This window comes from Procambarus clarkii, chromosome 67 (genome assembly GCF_040958095.1).
Source record: "Procambarus clarkii isolate CNS0578487 chromosome 67, FALCON_Pclarkii_2.0, whole genome shotgun sequence".
Taxonomy (NCBI): Eukaryota; Metazoa; Arthropoda; class Malacostraca; order Decapoda; family Cambaridae; genus Procambarus; species Procambarus clarkii.
This window is the reverse complement of record NC_091216.1, coordinates 16,223,666-16,247,030: the sequence shown is the minus strand read 5'-3', so window position 1 is coordinate 16,247,030 and position 23,365 is coordinate 16,223,666. Positions and strand designations below refer to the sequence as shown.

Below are 23,365 nucleotides of genomic sequence, written 5' to 3'. Positions count from 1 at the left end.
TGTTATATGTGGTTTTAACTAATAGTTTGCCTTTGTTTAGCGCAGGACTTTACCTAATACGGGGTCTCACTTTTAATGAACTTTCATCTGTTAGTTGCATTTGTCTTCTATATTTCTTCCCCTCCTTTACAATTCATGAATATTCTTTCTGCACTGCATTTCTTCCAAGAATAAATCACTAATCACTACGTCTTTTCCAGGTACTTAGTGCCGGAAAATTTGGCTCACCAGGAAAAGTTAGAGCAACAGGTTGTAGAAGAACGACAGGCGGAGTTCGAGAGAAGACGTCAGAAGGAACAACAACGGAAGTCCATATCTGCGGGGTCCCCTCCTCTCCCGCAGTCAGTCACATCTCACAGAGCCCAGTCACCACAGTCTGTCTCTTCACCACAGCGATATTCCTCCCCTCTGAGACTAGCACAGTCGCCGCCAAACAGGTTCTCTCCTCCTACCTTGCCGCAGTCTCCAGATAAACGCTGCTCGTCGACGCCGCAGTTCGGCCGGGATACGATTCCACAGCTGTCCTCTCCGTCCACCCAGTACGCCACTCCGCCGCAGTTCTCATCGCCTACTGAAATATTCTCGTCTCCTCAGCCAAGTTTCTCGACCTCGACGTACTCGACGCCCATGCAGATGTTTTCTCCTCCACAGGTGCTCTCTCCCACACAGCTCCATCAAACGTCCCAACAGCACTCTCATCCAGAACAAACTCAGCAACCATCTCTGAATTCTCAGCATCTGTCAGCTAAGCTTCATCTATTGCAGTCTCATCACGGTCATCAGATGCAGTCACTGAGTCAGTCATCCCTCCATACACACCAAGAAATACAGGCATCACAACAAACTGTCCAAAGCTCGCAGTCTTCCTCTCAATTATCCGCGATACCAAAGACATTATTACCAAAGACAGTGAGAGAACCTCCCATGGAGATTCAAGACCCAATGCTGTTAACAGAGGAACAAAAGAGAAGGCAGTTACAGCAGTTGATCCTGGAGAAGCGGCGGTTGGAGGAACTAATGATGATCGCCAAGAGGCGGGAATCAGAATCAGGCTCCAGCCACCCGTTGCCGACGACCCGCAAAGACCCGCCAGGAGCTGCTCATGGAGGTGCAGTACCAGTGGCTAAGATTGAACAGTCCTCATCACTCGTTAAGGAACAGTATTCATCACTCGCCAAGCAGCAATCTTCGTCACTCACTACAGAACAGTGTTCGTCTGTTATCAAGCAACAGTCTACTCAGGTTACCAAAGAACAAACAACATTGGCAAGAGAACGCTCGCCGTCCTTCAAGAGGGAAAAGTCACCTCTGACAAGGAAAGAAACATCGCCAACGCAGAAGAATAAGAGCTCTTCGACTCTAAGAAGGGATGATGTGACACCAATGCGGAAAGAGGACGAGGAGAAACTGAGAGAAGAAAATAGAATTCGAGACGAGCAGATCAGAAGGATGCAGGAGAGAAAGTTGGAGGAGAAAAGGAAAAAGGGAGCCATCAGAAGGTACGAGAGCCAGTCCACCGACGACGTCCGCAACAAGAACCTCCAAGAGGCTCAGCACCTCAAATCGGAGGAAAGGAGGCTCCAGGGGCAAATCACCAAGGCTGAGAAGAGACGGTCGGAGGGCGCCAACTACCAGAGGGAGGGAGCTAAGAGCGAGGCCGCGCTGGGCAGAAGTGGGCAGGAGGCTGCACTGGGCAAGAGCGGACAGGAGGCCGCGCTCGGCAGCATGGAAGAGTCCATGACGCTCTTCGCTGAACAGCAGAAGAAAGACCAAGTTCTGATTGAAGCGGAGAAGAGGAAACAAGCAGCGAGGAAGAAAATAGAAGAGCAGAAGAGGCGAGAGGATGAACGGACGGTTACAGTGAGCCAGGAGCAGAGGAGACAGCACGAACAGATAGCTATGCAGGAGAGGAAGAGAGTGGAGGAGAAACACAAGCAGGAGGAGAAGAGGAGGCTACAAGAACAGTTTAAGAAGGACCAGATCAGAATACAAGAGGAAATGAAGCGGAAAGAAGAAACGAGAAAAAGGGAGGAAATTAGAAGGAAGGAACAAGAAGAGAGGAGGCAAAGAGAAGAACAAAACCTAATAGAAGAACAGAGGAAATTAGAAGAAGAGAAAAAAGAGGCACAAATGCGTGAAGAAGAAGAGAAGGCAGAGGAACTAAGACGTCACTTGGAAGAAGCAAGACGGAGAGAGGAGAAGAAGCGGCTAGAACAACTTCAAAGGATACAAGCAGAAAAACAGTTGGAAGAACAAAGACGAATAGAAGAACAGAAAAAGAAAGAAGAGGAAATAAGAAGAAAGGAGGAGCAGAGGAGAGAAGAAGAGAAGAGGAAAGAGGAGGAAAAGAGAAAAGAAGAGAAGAGAAAAGAAGAAAGGAGGAAGATAGAAGAAGAAGAGAGAAAACAAAAAGAAAGGCGGAGGATAGAAGAAGAAGAGAGAAGAGAAGAAGAAAGGAGAAGAGAAGAAGAGATACGTAGAAAAGAAGAGATTAAGCGAGAGGAAGAGAGAAGGAAAGCAGAAGAAAGAAGACAAAAGGAAGAAAAGAGAAGAAAAGAAGAAGATATGAGAAAAGAGGAAGAGAGGAGAAGACAAGAGGAAGAAAGAAGGCTGCAAGAGAAAAAAAGAAGTGAGGAACAGAGATTACAAGAAGAGAAAAGAAAGGAGGAACAAATACGTTTAGAAGAACAGAGGAAAACAGAAGAACAAAAACGAATAGAAGCACAAAAGATGTTAGAGGAAAAGTTAAGACAACAAGAACAAATCAGATTAAAAGAAGAGATGAAACAAGAAGAAAGTAGAAAAATGCAGAAGCGTAGAAGAGCGCAAGAACAGGAAGAAGACGAGCTGCAATTATTACAAGAGCAAGTTGAAGAACAGCGACTGAAGGAGCTGAAGAAGAGCGAAGAGGAAGTGGAGGAGCAGCAGCGCCTAGAGGAGATGAAGCGTCAAGAAGAGGAGAGGATGAGGCAAGAGGCAGAAGCCTATGAAAACTACCGCCGGCATCTGGAGGAGAAGAAGCGCGCGCATCTCTACGACTCGGACGACTACGCCTCTGAGTGGGACAGTGTTCCCGAGGATGAGGACGACTCGCCGCATCAGGAGGAAAAGTTTGCCGAGCTTCGTGCTCAGAGCGAAGAGGAGCTCTACGAAGCGCAGGAAAAGTCCATTCGCAATTTAGAGCGCCAAATCCGAAAGCAAAACGAGCGCGAGCAGCGACGACGTTCATCAGAGAGGACCAGCATGGATGACCAGCTGATCATTCAGCAAACATCGTTATTGCAGCAGGAACCGTCTGTCAGACCGAAGCAGCAGTGCCAGCCGCAGCGGGCGCACTCGGCCAGCACTGGAGACCTAAGAGGCACCAAAACGTTGCCGGTTACAAAGTTTAGCCCCGATCCCATGGAGTTTGGCTTCCGTCCCATTGAAAAACCTCACGGAAAGCTGTCCAAGTCAACCGGAAACCTGAGTAGTGGCCCTTCTGCAGCAGCGGCGGCAGCTGTGGCTGGGGCGGAGGCCGGGGCAGGGGCGGGCGTCGAGGCCCTGACGGAGGCTACCATGGAGAAGGGCGCCGGCTGGTCTGTGCCTCACTCTTTGTCTACCAGCCTCGGGGACCTCCAACAGGTCAGCCTATATCACTCCTTCAGATATTTTAATGTTATATATACAGTCATCTTTACAAATATGGAAGGTATAACAAATGTAACTGTGAGTTATATTTGTTGTGCAAATATAACTCACGTGTTTAGTGTAAGTCATGTCTTCTTTCCCTTCATTATTGATCCACCATTAATGCCATGCCTAGTGAGGTTTAGGCTTGAATGAGTTATAGAAGGTTGTGTTTAAACTATGTTATAAACCAATTTTGTAGAATTACTGTTTTCATATGGAGGCTAATTTTACTCGTTAAAATGAATGATTTTGCACATTTAATATACGTAAAAGAGAGGGTCAAAGTATTGAGAACGAAGGCACGTTACAAGTAACTCGTTCCTCCTCAAGATTACAGTCTGAATTAATCACCAGGAATAAATAATTTAGTGAGATTAATATCAGGTACAGCGGTGCGACCTGCTGTACCTGTAACACCTGCCTTACTCAAGGTTCAGCATCATTACCGGGAGTTTGGTGTCACACAGACCAACGAGATGGTACAGAGCTGTTGATTTACGGTACAGATTACCGGGTGACATAGAAGAGGGCTGGTTATATGTAGTGTTTCAGGGCGAGGCTAGACACACGTACACTTGTGTTTCGTTGGTTATAGTTAGATTTGATTAGTTATAGTTAGGTTTAGTTGGTTATAGTTAAGAGCTGCCTAGCGTGGGCTAATAGGTCTTATGCACATTTATATGTTCTTAGTTCGTACGTAATAGTGAGTCATTTGCTTATTTATTTACTTGTTTATTTTATTTATTTACTAACGAATGTAGGAAAAGCCTCTAGGGAAAACTCCAGCTATTCTCATTATCAATGACTTATTAAAATCACCAACTTAATTTAAATTTGAAAATATGGTTTATTAAGTTGTTGGTAAAGTTGGAAATGAGTTGTTTGTTAGAGGAAGATTTTGTCATACATTAAATACCGTTAGAAAGCTGCCAGTACGTTGTTAAGTACGTTGCCATTAACGTACGTTGTACGTTAAGCCAGTACGTTGTGAGTGAAGCTGGGAATACGTCTTGCTCTTAATATACGAGGGAAGTGGAGGATGCCTTTCTTAGTTGACGTAAACGCACTGTTCGAAATGTTGTTCATTTTGTTTTAGTTTCAGCTACTGGGAACACAAATTTACAAGTAGCACCGGCTATAGTGAGCCCGTAGTGGACTTATCCGGCACAGGAGCGGGGCTGTGACTGTTCGAAGTATTATGTGTTTTTAATATATGGTTGCAAGTGATGGTGAGTGTGTGAGGTGCGTGTGGTGAGTTGGTGTGGAGCGGGTGTGTGGTTAACGCTGAAGTGTGTGTGTGTAGGGGCAACACTTATTGGCCAGCGTGTGTGTGCGTGTGTGTGTGTGTGTGCGTGTGTGTGTGTGTGTGTGTGCGTGTGTGTGTGTGTGTGTGTGTGTGTGTGTGTGTGTGTGTAGGGGCAACACTTATTGGCCAGCGTGTGTGTGCGTGTGTGTGTGTGTGTGCGTGTGTGTGTGTGTGTGTGTGTGTGTGTGTGTGTGTGTGTGTGTGTGTGTGTGTGCGTGTGTGTGTGTGCGTGTGTGTGCACGTAGGCACTTATGTACCCCAGTTACTAAGCTATAATGTTGATAACCCTTCGCCAAGATGGAGAGTATTGTCCATTCATCTGGCGTAGTGCGGCCTGAGAGCGACTGTTGAAGTGTAAAAAGTGCCTTGACATTCTTCTGAAGTGTATTGGTAAGTAATCCAGCTTCACTGTGGTATAGAGGAGGTTAGAACCTTTAAGTTAGATGTACAGCCGTATATGATTCTCCACTGTAGTAGTATAAGGGCGTTATAGAACCCTTTACTTGGATGTGCAGTGTTACGTGTTCCTCCCAAGACGTTCAGATGCTCTTCCAGTTAGGCACAACAGTGTGGAGTGAGTTAAGGCGTCATGAGTTTTATTGACGTTTGTCGCCTTGCTGCAGGTATCGTCCAAGCCGCCGCTGCCAGCCGCCAAGACCAAGGTCAGACTCCGTCACGCTACCAGCGAAGAGACGCTCACACGCTCCAACAATCCCAGGTAGGTGGGGTCGCTCGCAGGGGTCGCCCGCAGGGGTAGGTGAGGTCGCTCGCAGGGGTCGCCCGCAGGGGTAGATGGGGTCGCCCGCAGGGGTAGGTGGGGTCGCTCGCAGGGGTCGCCCGCAGGGGTAGGTGGGGTCGCTCGCAGGGGTCGCCCGCAGGGGTAGATGGGGTCGCCCGCAGGGGTAGGTGGGGTCGCTCGCAGGGGTCGCCCGCAGGGGTAGGTGGGGTCGCTCGCAGGGGTCGCCCGCAGGGGTAGGTGGGGTCGCTCGCAGGGGTCGCCCGCAGGGGTAGGTGGGGTCGCCCGCAGGGGTCGCCCGCAGGGGTAGATGGGGTCGCCCGCAGGGGTAGGTGGGGTCGCTCGCAGGGGTCGCCCGCAGGGGTAGGTGGGGTCGCTCGCAGGGGTCGCCCGCAGGAGTAGGTGGGGTCGCTCGCAGGGGTCGCCCGCAGGCATAGGTGGGGTCGCCCACAGGGGTCGCCCACAGGGGTCGCCCACAGGGGTCGCCCGCAGGGGTAGGTGGGGTCGCTCGCAGGGGTCGCCCGCAGGAGTAGGTGGGGTCGCTCGCAGGGGTCGCCCGCAGGGGTAGGTGGGGTCGCTCGCAGGGGTCGCCCGCAGGGGTTGGTGGGGTCGCTCGCAGGGGTCGCCAGCAGGGGTAGGTGGGGTCGCTCGCAGGGGTAGGTGGGGTCGCTCGCAGGGGTCGCCCGCAGGGGTAGGTGGGGTCGCCCGCAGGAGTAGGTGGGGTCGCTCGCAGGGGTCGCCCGCAGGGGTAGGTGGGGTCGCTCGCAGGGGTCACCCGCAGGGGTAGGTGGGGTCGCTCGCAGGGGTCGCCCGCAGGGGTAGGTGGGGTCGCCCGCAGGAGTAGGTGGGGTCGCTCGCAGGGGTCGCCCGCAGGGGTAGGTGGGGTCGCTCGCAGGGGTCACCCGCAGGGGTAGGTGGGGTCGCTCGCAGGGGTCGCCCGCAGGAGTAGGTGGGGTCGCTGGCAGTGGTCGCCCGCAGGGGTAGGTGGGGTCGCTCGCAGGGGTCGCCCGCAGGGGTAGGTGGGGTCGCTCGCAGGGGTCGCCCGCGGGGGTAGGTGGGGTCGCTGGCAGTGGTCGCCCGCAGGGGTAGGTGGGGTCGCTCGCAGGGGTCGCCCGCAGGGGTAGGTGGGGTCGCTCGCAGGGGTCGCCCGCAGGGGTAGGTGGGGTCGCTCGCAGGGGTCGCCCGCAGGGGTAGGTGGGGTCGCTCGCAGGGGTCGCCCGCAGGGGTAGGTGGGGTCGCCCACAGGGGTAGGTGGGGTCGCCAGCAGGGGTAGATGGGGTCGCCAGCAGGGGTAGATGGGGTCGCCAGCAGGGGTAGATGGGGTCGCCAGCAGGGGTAGATGGGGTCGCCAGCAGGGGTAGGTGGGGTCCCCCCGCAGGCAATATCACTGGCGAAGGTGCGCCAGGCGACTCACCGATCCTCTAGCCAGCTGTATGTGGGACCGAACCTCACTAGTTTGGTCAATATTAGAGAAGTAACCTATAAAAGTCTTAGATATTTGAGTTTTACCTCAAAATATTGTTTTTTCTTTTACAAGAACATATGAGAGTGGACGTTAATGCCAGCTTTGGGTAGTGTGGATATTATATATATATATATATATATATAATGGCAGTATGTCAACAGGCTAGTTATTTATATTAATTTTATTCACATAATATCGGAAGCTAACACATAATCAGTTGTATATGTTAACTATGTGAACGTCATAAAATTGCAAAACGTGGAATCCCAAATAAGTTAAAAAATGACGAGTTCTCATTTTTTGTGGCATGAAGTGAAGTGTTGTTGTGAAGACGATGACCAACAGACCAGAGAGGTCGGTGAGGGGCAAGAAACACACACTCAGGTCTCTAGGATGAGAAAGTTCAGCCGTCTTCCCAGGAGTGCTCAGTCGCTGCCACTCCTGCCTGCCTGTCCCCATCTCTCTCAAACGAACACTTGGTATTTGTTCCCCGTCATTCCTAACACAATCCCCGACCGTTGGCGCCATAGATGGTTGGCTTGTACGAATAACAGATTTGCACAACTTCGTGACACTGATGGATGCCTACTATTACTATAAAATGTGGCCCATCTCCATGGCCTTCCTCTGCTGGCGAAGCCGCAGGAACCTGTGGCAAGGTTCAGGGGAGCCGGCATCTGAGCGGACACAACACTGGACGCGTGATCCTGTGGTCCCGGGTTCGATCCCGGGCGCCGGAGAGAAACAATAGGCAGAGTTTCTTTCACCCTGATGCCCCTGTTACCTAGCAGTAAATAGGTACCTGGGAGTTAGTCAGCTGTCACGGGCTGCTTCCTGGGGGTGGAGGACACTAGAGCCCCGAAATCATCTCGAGATAACCTCAAGATAACGAGATAGGCTACGTAGTTGGCCCACGAGACCAACTACTGGCCACTGGCCATGGCCACGTATTGGAACAGTGACCTGCACTTCATACTGTGAGACGTGCATTGTCCTGCTGACTGACCCTCACCTCTATGTACAATGTCCGGAGCTTCTGCATGATCGCAAATGTGGCTGTCCCACAGTTCCTTCAGGTCATATGTCCCCCGATATAATCCTCAGGGAATCTGTTTTCTTTGACATTGGCGTTCGTATATCTTTCTGCTCTCGTATTAGCATCATGAGTGATATACAGGACCTCCTGAACATGCTGTAACACAAACGGTGTTGTATAGCCTGAACACTGACAGTGCTTTCTTATGATCATTACGTACTCACGTCTTCATCTCCAGACGGCGGGCAAAACAATGGAGGAATTTTTGTTTTCACCTACGACTTGATAATGGTCCCGGACGGAGAAAAAACGTCGTCGTTCCTTCACCTTCTGGTGTGTGGTTCTAAGGGGAAGTATTTGGAGAGGCTGAGGTTATTTCTGTTTGGCTGAGCAGCGTTAAAGTAAACATTTGAGTGCATTGGCTTACAGTGAACAGGTAGCTGTGCCTGGAAAACTCTGGTGTTCCAGCAGACACCTGGATGGCCCATACACCTGTGGGGGCCCCATACGCCTGTGGGGGGGCCATACACCTGTAGGGGGGGGGCCATACACTTGTGGGGGGGCCCATACACCTGTGGGGGGCCCCATACACCTGTGGTGCCCCATACACCTGTGGGGGCCCCATACACCTGTGGGAGCCCCATACACCTGGATGGCCCATACACCTGTGGGGACCCCATACACCTGTGGGAGCCCCATACACCTGGGGGCCCATACACCTGTGGGAGCCCCATACACCTCAGGGGCCCCATACACCTGTGGCGCCCCATACACCTCGGGGGGCCCCTATACACCTGTAAGGGCCCCATACACCTGTGGGGGGCCCCTGCACCTACCAATATAACCCACGATGACCAGAAGTGATCCAACTTTTAATCGCTTAATAACAAGCCAAATGAACCGGACAAGACGAAACTCTATGCCACAACTTGCCAGAAATTATCGTTCACTCTACACACTGACTCTCAAGGTGTCGGTCACTAAGACAAATACAAGAACAATGAAATTCTTATATTCTTTTGACCCTGATAGTTTCACCTGCTGGTATACTTTGTAAACTTTCATGTGGTAAAGCTGTCAAAGGTTTACATGTGGTGAAGCTGTCAGGTTTACTTGTGGTGAAGCTGTCAAAGGTTTACATGTGGTGAAGCTGTCAAAGGTTTACATGTGGTGAAGCTGTCAAAGGTTTACATGTGGTGAAGCTGTCAAAGGTATACATGTGGTGAAGCTGTCAAAGGTTTACATGTGGTGAAGCTGTCAAAGGTATACATGTGGTGAAGCTGTCAGGTTTACATGTGGTGAAGCTGTCAAAGGTTTACATGTGGTGAAGCTGTCAAAGGTTTACATGTGGTGAAGCTGTCAAAGGTTTACATGTGGAGAAGCTGTCAAAGGTTTACATGTGGTAAAGTTGTAAAAAGTATACATGAAATGTAATAATTTGCATATGTACGAGTCTCCTAAAAACTTCTAAACAATATTTTGTAAATTGTGGTAGGAGAAGAAAAGATTAAAGTGTTCAGTGAGAATCCACAAGGTCTTCTCTGAATACTCTTTATTTTCTTCTTCGAGGCTATGGGTCCCTACAGTTGCACCAGAGGTGGTACCCTCTGGTGCAATATATAGGGTATATAGGGTACCCCCTATAGGGTATAAGGGGTACCCAATATAATTGTTATTTATTTTATTAATTTATTTATTTATTTATTTATTTATTTATTTATTTATTTATTTATTTATTTATTTATTTATTTATTTATATAGAAGAAGGTACATTGGGTTTGTGAGAATACATAGCATAGTATTTACAATCTTGTAAAGCCACTAGTACGTGCAGCGTTTCGGGCAGGTCCTTAATCTAACAGATAATTTTAAGTAGATAAATTCTAGCAGAATTAATAAAAGGATAACAGATACATTGCAAGAAAAAAATGAGATTAGAGAGATTAGTAAGTATATTAAAGCACATTGGTATATTAAAGCTCTGATTGATTACATTGACAGCTTGATTGGTAATTTAAACAAGATTAATAGGCACCATACAGCAGATTGATAGCACATATAAGAAGACAGCAATGATTACAATGGTAAAGTTGTTCGGATTGGGTAGATAAAGATTGGGAGATTGGGGTAGCACTAGATACAGTGCAATGTTAAAGCAACAAGGTAAAAAACTATGAAGATGAAATTAGGTACTTTTTAGTTTTGTTTTTGAATGACGCAAAAGTTGGACAGCTTTTCAATTCATTAGGGAGTGAGTTCCATAGACTGGGTCCCTTTATTTGCATAGAGTGTTTACACAGATTATGTTTGACTCTGGGGATATCCAAGAGATATTTATTTCTGGTGTGGTGATAATGGGTCCTATTACATCTGTCCAGGGAGAGTTTCAGAGCAGAATTTGCATTTAAGAACAGGGTTTTGTAAATGCAGTTGACACAAGAGAATTTGTGGAGTGAGATTATGTTTAGCATGTCTAGGGAGTTAAATAAGGGGGCTGAGTGTTGTCTGAAAGCAGAATTTGTTATTATTCTGATAGCAGATTTTTGCTTATTTTATTGTTTATATAAACATGTGTGAATGGACCCACGATGGCGGGTCATGTAACAGCTGTTTATACTAGACTCTGCATCTTGTTATACGTTACGTAGGAGGTAATTAAGGAGGTGGAAGGTTGTGAGAGTAACGAGGAGGTGACCAATGTTTCTCACCTCCCCCCTAAGGTCTCTCGCTATGGAGGAGGTGGCTGGCTATGCCTCGGACGGCGACTTGTAAGTCTGTGTCAAGACTTGAGTCTTGAAATGTCTTGTGGTTACATATAACAGTCGTAACTTCCCTCTCACAGCGTACGGTATATATATATATATATATATATATATATATATATATATATATATATATATATATATATATATATATATATATATATATATATATATATATATGTCGTACCTAATAGCCAGAACGCACTTCTCAGCCTACTATGCAAGGCCCGATTTGCCTAATAAGCAAAGTTTTCATGAATTAATATATTTTCTCTAATTTTTTTCTTATGAAATGATAAAGCTACACATTTCATTATGTATGAGGTAATTTTTTTTTATTGGAGTTAATATTAACGTAGATATATGACCGAACCTAACCAACCCTACCTAACCTAACCTAACCTATCTTTATAGGTTAGGTTAGGTTAGGTTAGGTAGGTTAGGTAGTCGAAAAACAATTAATTCATGAAAACTAGGCTTATTAGGCAAATCGGGCCGTGCATATTAGGCTGAGAAGTGCGTTCTGGCTACTAGGTACGACATATATATATATATATATATATATATATATATATATATATATATATATATATATATATATATATATATATATATATATATATATATATATATATATATATATATATATGTCGTACCTAGTAGCCAGAACGCACTTCTCAGCCTACTATACAAGGCCCGATTTGCCTAATAAGCCAAGTTTTCATGAATTAATGTTTTTTCGACTACCTAACCTACCTAACCTAACCTAACCTAACTTTTTCGGCTGCCTAACCGAACCTAACCTATGAAGATAGATTAGGTTAGGTTAGGTAGGGTTGGTTAGGTTCGGTCATATATCTACGTTAATTTTAACTCCAATAAAAAAAAATTGAACTCATACATAATGAAATGGGTAGCTTTATCATTTCATAAGAAAAAATTTAGAGAAAATATATTAATTCAGAAAAATTTGGCTTATTAGGCAAATCGGGCATTGCATAGTAGGCCGAGAAGTGCGTTCTGGCTACTAGGTACGACATATATATATATATATATATATATATATATATATATATATATATATATATATATATATATATATATATATATACATATATATATATACACTACTGCTTCAAATATAGGCCTTCCTAGTAATGTTTTGTTTAACTATGACAAATTCATTAATTGTGTTATTGTGTGATAGTTACTGTGCTTGAGTGGTAATTTGTCGAGTAGTTAGTTCAGGCTGAGGAACAGTACAGCGGACCATTGTTCCGTGTTCCGTGTGTCAGTGAGCTGTAGTAACGAGGTTACACGTGTGGAGACTGTTACAATGGTAACACCAGAGACTTAACGCCCCCCGCCCCCCTCCCCCTCCCCCCGGCTTTTGTAACAACAAATATAAAAGCTATAGCTATTTTTTTTTAACTGTTTTAGAAGTTAAATAAAGTTTTAATATTTTTTTGATTGTGTGATTTTGTGATAGTTCAGAGTTGGGTTTATGTGTTTTTTTATTGATGAAGAGCATGCTTGAAACATTATAATTTTGTTCTAATATTGCTAAATATTATATACTGAAAATATGGTTGATTTAGGAGTCTAAGTAATTGTCAAAAGTAACATTATGCCTTACTTAAAATATGTTTTACGATATGTTTTTTTTTTGTTTTTTTGATAAATATGGGAAAATCCTTTATTGTTTTTCATTATGTGTCATGTGTCATTATGTGTCATGTGTCAATATGTGTCATGTGTCATTATGTGTCATGTGTCATTATGTGTCATGTGTCAATATGTGTCATGTGTCATTATGTGTCATGTGTCATTATGTGTCATGTGTCATTATGTGTCATGTGTCAATATGTGTCATGTGTCATTATGTGTCATGTGTCATTATGTGTCATGTGTCAATATGTGTCATGTGTCATTATGTGTCATGTGTCATTATGTGTCATGTGTCAATATGTGTCATGTGTCATTATGTGTCATGTGTCATTATGTGTCATGTGTCAATATGTGTCATGTGTCATTATGTGTCATGTGTCATTATGTGTCATGTGTCATTATGTGTCATGTGTCAATATGTGTCATGTGTCATTATGTGTCATGTGTCATTATGTGTCATGTGTCAATATGTGTCATGTGTCATTATGTGTCATGTGTCATTATGTGTCATGTGTCAATATGTGTCATGTGTCATTATGTGTCATGTGTCATTATGTGTCATGTGTCATTATGTGTCATGTGTCATTATGTGTCATGTGTCATTATGTGTCATGTGTCATTATGTGTCATGTGTCAATATGTGTCATGTGTCAATATAATTGTTGTGTTGTATATCGGGTATTGCTTCCTGTTCTTTGCTTTTTTCAATATTTTGTATTTCTATTGTTGCACACTTGTTTATATGGAGTTCATAATGAACCTTAAGTTGCAACGTGACTTTTCCTGTGTCGTGAAGTGACTGTTCAAGTGTTGCCACGTGACTATCCCAGTGTGGCCTCTAGCCTGAGACATTTTATCCTTGCTGACACCCCTAGACGCCTGGTCGACGACCGGGCCGCGGGGACGCTAAGCCCCGGAAGCACCTCAAGGTAACCTCAAGGTAACCCCTACCATACCCCTTAGCTGACGTGTCTATCCCTTAATTGCAGTGCCTGATCCATAGGTGGCGTTCGTGTCGTCCTGCTTGGCAGTCATACATGTTAGTGTCCTGGCTCTGTACAGAACGTTCTTGGCTCTGTACAGAACGTTCTTGGCTCTGTACAGAACGTTCTTACCTCTGGCTGGCTGGTGTCTACAGTCATTGTTGACTTCCTCTCTCCTCACTGGCTTCTTCCTTTCCGTTGACTGACTTCCTAGGGCCAGATTCACGAAAGCACTTACGCAAGCACTTACGAACGTGTACATCTTTCCTCAATCTTTGACGGCTTTGGTTACATTTATTAAACAGTTTACAAGCATGAAAACTTCCCGTTCAATTGTTGTTATTGTTATAAACAGCCTCCTGGTGCTTCGGAGCTCATTAACTGTTTAATAATTGGAAACAAAGCCGCCAAAGATTGAGAAAAGATGTACAGGTTCGTAAGTGTTTGCGTAAGTGGTGAATCTGGCCCTAGCTACTCCCTGACTGTGTTTCTACCTCCTGATTGGATTTGTATCTCTTGAATAACTTCCTAACTCCTGCTTGACTCCCTGTCTCCTAATTGGCTTGCACTTCCTTTCGTTAGATGACTTCTTCACGCCGTAAACATGTTTGTTCGTTGCTTGGCCACACACTCCTGACGAGGTTCTCCCCGCCAGGCCCTCGGAGGACCCCCGGAGGTACACCTACGCTGAAGGAGAGGCCGAGTATTTCCAAGATGATCCCAGCGACTACGAAGCCGTCGACTACAACCGTCTCTTGAGCGAGTACTACGCCGCCTACTACGAGGCCTACTACCAGAGCTACTACAGGTAGGTGCTACTGCCTTCGTTGGCCCTCTCCTGGACATGTTACAGGCAGGGGCTGCCCTGGGGAGAGACCCGGGCACTAAGGCAAGGGGCTGCCCTGGGGAGAGACCCGGGCACTAAGGCAAGGGGCTGCCCTGGGGAGAGACCCGGGCACTAAGGCAAGGGGCTACCCTGGGGAGAGACCCGGGCACTAAGGCAGGGGCTGCCCTGGGGAGAGACCCGGGCACTAAGGCAAGGGGCTGCCCTGGGGAGAGACCCGGGCACTAAGGCAGGGGGCTGCCCTGGGGAGAGACCCGGGCACTAAGGCAAGGGGCTGCCCTGGGGAGAGACCCGGGCACTAAGGCAGGGGGCTGCCCTGGGGAGAGACCCGGGCACTAAGGCAGGGGGCTGCCCTGGGGAGAGACCCGGGCACTAAGGCAAGGGGCTGCCCTGGGGAGAGACCCGGGCACTAAGGCAGGGGGCTGCCCTGGGGAGAGACCCGGGCACTAAGGCAAGGGGCTGCCCTGGGGAGAGACCCGGGCACTAAGGCAGGGGGCTGCCCTGGGGAGAGACCCGGGCACTAAGGCAGGGGGCTGCCCTGGGGAGAGACCCGGGCACTAAGGCAGGGGGCTGCCCTGGGGAGAGACCCGGGCACTAAGGCAGGGGGGGGGGCTGCCCTGGGGAGAGACCCGTGCACTAAGGCAGGGGGGGCTGCCCTGGGGAGAGACCTGTGCACAACAGCAACTGTGGTCGCCCTGGTAAACGTGCTGGAGTTAATATTAAAGTCTTCACCCTTCACCCTGAGTCTCTTCTCTTGAGAAAAGAGAACAGTATGCCGTGTAAGGGATAAATATTCGTTGCCTTCAGATGTACAGTGCTTGCTTGTTGCAGAGAACACACAGTAGTTCACTTGGGTGGTTTATTGGGTAAAGGCAACAAGATATAGATGCGACCTGCGGAGGTCCTTCCTGCCTCTGGTCTCGTGAGATACTGAGGCCTGCCTCGAGGGCGGCCAGTGCCGGCTCTGTCAAACATGACGTCAGAGGCCTACTCGCCTGTGATTGGCTATAACACAACCGTCTTGAGTACTAACATAAATCATATCTTGATGACTAGGTTTTCGTTGTGTATTCGTGTTGAGCAATGTTAGCATTGTTAGCGATTAATCTCCAATAGGTTATCTTCTTGAGGTTATCTTGAGATGATTTCGGGGCTTAGCGTCCCCGCGGCCCGGTCCTCGACCAGGCCTCCTTTTTGTTACACACCCCAGGAAGCAGCCCGTAACAACTGACTAATTCCCAGGTACCTATTTTACTGCTAGGTAACAGGGGCATCAGGGTGAAAGAAACTCTGCCCATTGTTTCTCGCCGGCGCCTGGGATCGAACCCAGGACCACAGGATCACAAGTCCAGCGTGCTGTCCGCTCGGCCGACCGGCTCCCTTGTGTGGAGCAGTGTTTTAAGATAATTTTCACAAAAAAAAAATAAAGCGAAGTTCCTGTTAAAATTGGATAAGTTAGCCCTCCCGGAGCCCATCTTATTATATTTTATTTATATATACAAGAGTTGTTACATCCTTGTAGAGCCAGCAGTACGCGTAGCGTGTCCGGCAGGTCCTTGATACTATGGTCCCTGGAATACCACCCCCGCGAAGAATAGTTTAACAACCAGGTACCCATTTTACTGTTGGGTAAACAGAGGCTACTGTTAAGGATTTGCGTCCAGTAAATCCTCCCCGGCCAGGATATGAACCCAACACAAAGCGCTCGCGGAACGCCAGGCGAGTGTCTTACCATTAAGCCACGGGGATTGACTAAATCTAGAGAACCATTGTATTGCTACGTCAGCAACACTGACTAAGAGCCACACGCACACGCGCGCGTGCACACACACACACACACACACACACACACACACACACACACACACACACACACACACACACACACACACACACACACACACACACACACACCATCACCTGAGGACCACATAAAGAATATTGTGCGAGGAGCCTATGCCACGCTTTCTAACTTCAGAATTGCTTTTAAATACATGGATGGCGATATACTAAAGAAATTGTTCTCGACTTTTGTTAGGCCAAAGCTAGAATATGCAGCAGTTGTGTGGTGCCCATATCTTAAGAAGCACATCAACAAACTGGAAAAGGTGCAGACATGTTACTAAGTGGCTCCCAGAACTGAAGGGCAAGAGCTACGAGGAGAGGTTAGAGGCATTAAATATGCCAAAACTAGAAGACAGAAGAAAAAGAGGTGATATGATCACTACATACAAAATAGTAACAGGAATTGATAAAATCGATAGGGAAGATTTCCTGAGACCTGGAACTTTAAGAACAAGAGGTCATAGATATAAACTAGCTAAACACAGATGCCGAAGAAATATAAGAAAATTCACTTTCGCAAACAGAGTGGTAGACGGTTGGAACAAGTTAGGGGAAAAGGTGGTGGAGGCCAAGACCGTCAGTAGTTTCAAAGCGTTATATGACAAAGAGTGCTGGGAAGACGGGACACCACGAGCGTAGCTCTCATCCTGTAACTACACTTAGGTAATTACACACACACACACACACATACACACACACACACACACACACACACACACACACACACACACACACACACACACACACACACACACACACACACACACACACACACACACACAATTTGTGTGGAATTAGAGAATTTGGAACATGAAATACCGCTAGGAACCAGTGACCATTGTGTCCTAGTCTTTGACTACATGATGGAACTTAAAAGTGTGACCAAAGAACAAGATGTCTGGGAAAGGAGAGTTGACTACAGGAAAGGGGACTACAGGAGGATAAGGGACTATCTGGGAGAAGTGCAGTGGGAGGAAGAAATTAGAGGAAAATCCGTGCAAGATATGATGGAACTAGTCATACGACCAGGAGGCCTTTGGACAACATTAGTGTAGAAACTGTGTTTGTACAAAATGAGGATATCAGAGAGCCGGACCAAATACCAATCCCAGAACACGCCAGAACAGAACACGCCTAACACATGGAGATATCTCAAGACGAAGTGGAAAAATTACTCAAGGGGGATAGGAAGAAATAAAGCGGTTGGACCTGGTGGAATTTCACCTTGGGTGCTGCGAGAATGTGCAACTGAGCTGAGCATTCCACTCCAATTAATATTCCGGACATCCTTGTGCACAGGAATCTTAGCAGATATATGGAAAAAGGCAAACATAGTACTAATCTATAAAAATGGCAGTCGAGAGGAACGTCTAAATTATAGAGCCGTATCATTAACAAGCGAGGTAGTCAAAACACTAGAAACAATAATTAAAACTATTCAACTATGGATTGAACACCTAGAGAGTAATGACATAATGACGGACAAACAGTATGGGTTTCGAACAGGAAGATCCTGAGTAACAAATCTACTTAGTTTTTATGATAGAGCCACAGAGATACTACAGGAAAGAGGTGGTTGGGTTGACTGTGTCTATCTGGACCTAAAAAAGGCTTTTAATAGTCCCACACAAGAGGCTGTTCTGGAAACTAGAACATGCTGGAGGGGGTGACAGGGAGACTTTTGACATATATGAAACATTTTCTGACAGACAGATGAGGGCGGTAATCAGAGACAATTTGTCTGACTGGAGGAGTGCTATTAGCAGAGTACCACAGGGGTCAGTTCTTGCACCAGTAATGTTCATCGTCTACATGAACCATCTACCAGAAGGAATACAGCATTATATGAACATGTTTGTGGATGATGCTAAGATACTGGGGAAGACAAGAGACACAGACGATTGTAATGCCCTTCAAATCGATATATATAAAATAAGTGCTTGGAGCGTCAAGTGGCAAATGGAATTCAATGTGAATAATTGTCATGTTCTGTGAAATCGGAGAAAATAGACCCCACACAACTTACAAATTATGTGGAAAGGAAAAACGGAGCTCTAATAAACAACGATACCTAAGAAGTGGTTTAGGATAGTAAGCTGTCGCCAGAGGAACACATCAAGAACATTGTGAGAGGAGCATATGAGTTGCTTTTCAACTTCAGACTTGCTCTTATCCAACAGTCTTGTGGGATCTGGACGTGAGAAAGGCTATTGGCCCAGACGGAATCTCACCATGAGTATTGAAAGAGTGTGCAGAAGCACTTTGCTTGCCACTCTCCACAGTGTTTAGTAGGTCACTGGAGACGGGAGACCTACCAAAAATATGGAAGACGGCTAATGTAGTCCCAATATACAAAAAGGGCGATAGACAAGAAGCACTGAACTACAGGCCAGTGTCCTTAACTTGTATACCATGCAAGGTGATGGAGAAGATCGTGAGAAAAAAACTAGTAGCACATCTGGAGAGAAGAGACTTCGTGACAAATCGCTAACATGGGTTCCGGGAAGGTAAATCTTACCTTACAAGCTTAATAGAATTCTATGATCAGGTGACAAAGATTAGACAAGAAAGAGAAGGCTGGGCAAACTGCATTTTCTTGAACTGTCGGAAAGCCTTTGATACAGTACCGCATAAGAGGCTGATGAATAAGCTGGAGAAACAGGCAGGAGTAACTGGTAGGGCGCTCCAGTGGATAAGGGAGTATCTAAGCAATAGAAAGCAGAGAGTTACAGTGAGAGGTGAGACCTCAGATTGGCGTGAAGTCCTAGTGGGGTCCCACAGGGCTCTGTACCTATACTGTTACTTATATACGTAAATGATCTCCCAGAGGGTATAGACTCATTTCTCTCAATGTTTGCTAACGACGCCAAAATTATGAGAATTAAGACAGAGGAGGACAGCTTAAGACTTTAAGAAGACCTGGACAAGCTGCAGGAATGGTCGAACAAGTGGTTGTTAGAGTTTAACCCAAGCAAATGTAATGTAATGAAGATAGGTGTAGGGAGCAGGAGACCAAATACAAGGTATCATTTGGGAGATGAAATACTTCAAGAGTCAAAGAAGAGAGAAAGACTTGGGGGTTGATATCACGCCTGACCTGTCCCCTGCAGCCCATATCAAGAGGATAACATCAGCGGCATATGCCGGTTGGCCAACATAAGAACGGCCTTTAGAAACTTGTGTAAGGAATCATTCAGAACTTTGTATACCACATATGTCAGACCAATCCTGGAGTATGCATCTCCAGCATGGAGTCCATATCTAGTCAATCATAAGACTAATCTGGAAAAGGTTCAAAGGTTTGCCACCAGACTAGTACCCGAACTGAGGGGTACGAGCTACGAGGAGAGACTACGGGAATTAAACCTCACGTCACTGGGAGACAGAAGAGTTAGAGGGGACATGATCATCACATACAAGATTCTTAGAGGAATTGGTAGGGTACATAAAGACAGGCTATTTAGAACAAGGGGCACACGCACTAGGGGACACAAGTGAAAATTGAATGTCCAAATGAGCCATAGAGACGTTAGAAAGAATTTGTTCAGTGTCAGAGTAATTGACAAATGGAATGCATTAGGAAGTGTTGTGGTGGAGGCTGACTCCAAACACAGCTTCAAGTATAGATATGATAGAGCCCAGTAGGCTCAGGAACCTGTACACCAGTTGATTGACAGTTGACTAATGACTAATGATTGACTAATGTTTCCAGTGTGTGAGTACTGTTGCTTCCAGTGTGTGAGTACTGTTGTTTCCAGTGTGAGTACTGTTGTTTCCAGTGTGAGTACTGTTGTTTCCAGTGTGTGAGTACTGTTGTTTCCAGTGTGTGAGTACTGTTGCTTCCAGTGTGTGAGTACTGTTGCTTCCAGTGTGTGAGTACTGTTGTTTCCAGTGTGAGTACTGTTGTTTCCAGTGTGTGAGTACTGTTGTTTCCAGTGTGTGAGTACTGTTGTTTCCAGTGTGTGAGTACTGTTGCTTCCAGTGTGTGAGTACTGTTGTTTCCAGTGTGTGAGTACTGTTGTTTCCAGTGTGAGTACTGTTGTTTCCAGTGTGTGAGTACTGTTGTTTCCAGTGTGTGAGTACTGTTGTTTCCAGTGTGTGAGTACTGTTGTTTCCAGTGTGTGAGTACTGTTGTTTCCAGTGTGTGAGTACTGTTGTTTCCAGTGTGTGAGTACTGTTGTTTCCAGTGTGTGAGTACTGTTGTTTCCAGTGTGTGAGTACTGTTGTTTCCAGTGTGTGAGTACTGTTGTTTCCAGTGTGTGAGTACTGTTGTTTCCAGTGTGTGAGTACTGTTGTTTCCAGTGTGTGAGTACTGTTGTTTCCAGTGTGTGAGTACTGTTGTTTCCAGTGTGTGAGTACTATCGTTGAGAGTGTGTGAGTACTGTTGTTTCCAGTGTGTGAGTACTGTTGCTTCCAGTGTGTGAGTACTATCGTTGAGAGTGTGCAAGGAGTAATGTTAATACTAGTACGAGAAATGAGTACCATCTCCACCCCCCCCAGTAACACAATTTCTATAGTGTCTATAGACACTATGCGTATATAGACACTATGTGTATATAGACATATACGTATATAGACACTATACGTATATAGACACTATACGTATATAGACACTATACGTATATAGACACTATACGTATATAGACACTATACATATATAGACACTATACGTATAAAGACACTATACGTACATAGACACTATACGTATATAGACACTATACGTATATAGACACTATACGTATATAGACACTATACGTATAAAGACACTATACGTACATAGACACTATACGTATATAGACACTATACGTATATAGACACTATACGTATATAGACACTATGCGTATATAGACACTATACGTATATAGACACTATACGTTTTTAGACACTATACGTATATAGACACTATACATATATAGACACTATACGTATATAGACACTATATGTATATAGACACTATACGTATATAGACACTATACATATATAGACACTATACGTATATAGACACTATACGTATATAGACACTATACGTATATAGACACTATACGTATATAGACACTATACATATATAGACACTATACGTATATAGACACTATACGTATATAGACACTATACGTATATAGACACTATACGTATATGGACACTATACATATATAGACACTATATGTATATAGACACTATACATATATAGACACTATCTGTATATAGACACTATACGTATATAGACACTGTACGTATATAGACACTATACGTATATAGACACTATACGTATATAGACACTATACGTATATAGACACTATACGTATATAGACACTATACATATATAGACACTATACGTATATAGACACTATACGTATATAGACACTATACATATATAGACACTATGCGTATATAGACACTATACATATATAGACACTATGCGTATATAGACACTATACATATATAGACACTATACGTATATAGACACTATGCGTATATAGACACTATACGTATATAGACACTATACGTATATAGACACTATACGTATATAGACACTATACGTATATAGACACTATGCGTATATAGACACTATACGTATATAGACACTATACATATATAGACACTATGCGTATATAGACACTATACATATATAGACACTATACGTATATAGACACTATACGTATATAGACACTATACATATATAGACACTATGCGTATATAGACACTATACATATATAGACACTATACGTATATAGACACTATGCGTATATAGACACTATACGTCTATAGACACTATACGTATATAGACACTATACATATATAGACACTATATATATATAGACACTATACGTATATAGACACTATATATATATAGACACTACACGTATATAGACACTACACGTATATAGACACTATACGTATATAGACACTTCACGTATATAGACACTATACGTATATAGACACTATACGTATATAGACACTATACGTATATAGACACTACACGTATATAGACACTATACGTATATAGACACTATACGTATATAGACACTACACGTATATAGACACTATACGTATATAGACACTACACGTATATAGACACTATACGTATATAGACACTACACGTATATAGACACTATACGTATATAGACACTATACGTATATAGACACTACACGTATATAGACACTATACGTATATAGACACTATACGTATATAGACACTATACGTATATAGACACTACACGTATATAGACACTACACGTATATAGCCACTACACGTATATAGACACTACACGTATATAGACACTATACGTATATAGACACTACACGTATATAGACACTACACGTATATAGACACTATACGTATATAGACACTATACGTATATAGACACTATACGTATATAGACACTATACGTATATAGACACTATGCGTATATAGACACTATGCGTATATAGACACTATACGTATATAGACACTATGCGTATATAGACACTATGCGTATATAGACACTATACGTATATAGACACTATACGTATATAGACACTACACGTATATAGACACTATACGTATATAGACACTACACGTATATAGACACTACACGTATATAGACACTATACGTATATAGACACTACACGTATATAGACACTACACGTATATAGACACTACACGTATATAGACACTACACGTATATAGACACTACACGTATATAGACACTACACGTATATAGACACTACACGTATATAGACACTATACGTATATAGACACTTCACGTATATAGACACTATACGTATATAGACACTATACGTATATAGACACTACACGTATATAGACACTACACGTATATAGACACTACACGTATATAGACACTACACGTATATAGACACTATACGTATATAGACACTACACGTATATAGACACTACACGTATATAGACACTACACGTATATAGACACTATACGTATATAGACACTATACGTATATAGACACTATACATATATAGACACTATACGTATATAGACACTACACGTATATAGACACTACACGTATATAGACACTACACGTATATAGACACTAC

General features: G+C 44.7%; 1 protein-coding gene across 9 annotated transcripts in view; it reads left to right on the top strand.

Moving 5' to 3' along the window:
• Positions 1–23,365, top strand: part of LOC123767543 (uncharacterized) — a 357,685-nt gene that overhangs the window by 93,616 nt on the left and 240,704 nt on the right. For 8 of the 9 annotated variants that reach the window (XM_045757248.2, XM_045757244.2, XM_069310361.1 and 5 more), the window contains exons 3-6: positions 201–3,624; positions 5,602–5,696; positions 10,936–10,983; positions 14,284–14,436. In XM_045757248.2, the coding sequence (XP_045613204.2) occupies positions 201–3,624; positions 5,602–5,696; positions 10,936–10,983; positions 14,284–14,436 (3,720 nt within the window). The remainder of the gene's footprint in view (positions 1–200; positions 3,625–5,601; positions 5,697–10,935; positions 10,984–14,283; positions 14,437–23,365) is intronic. The other variant, XM_045757243.2, reaches the window with a different exon arrangement.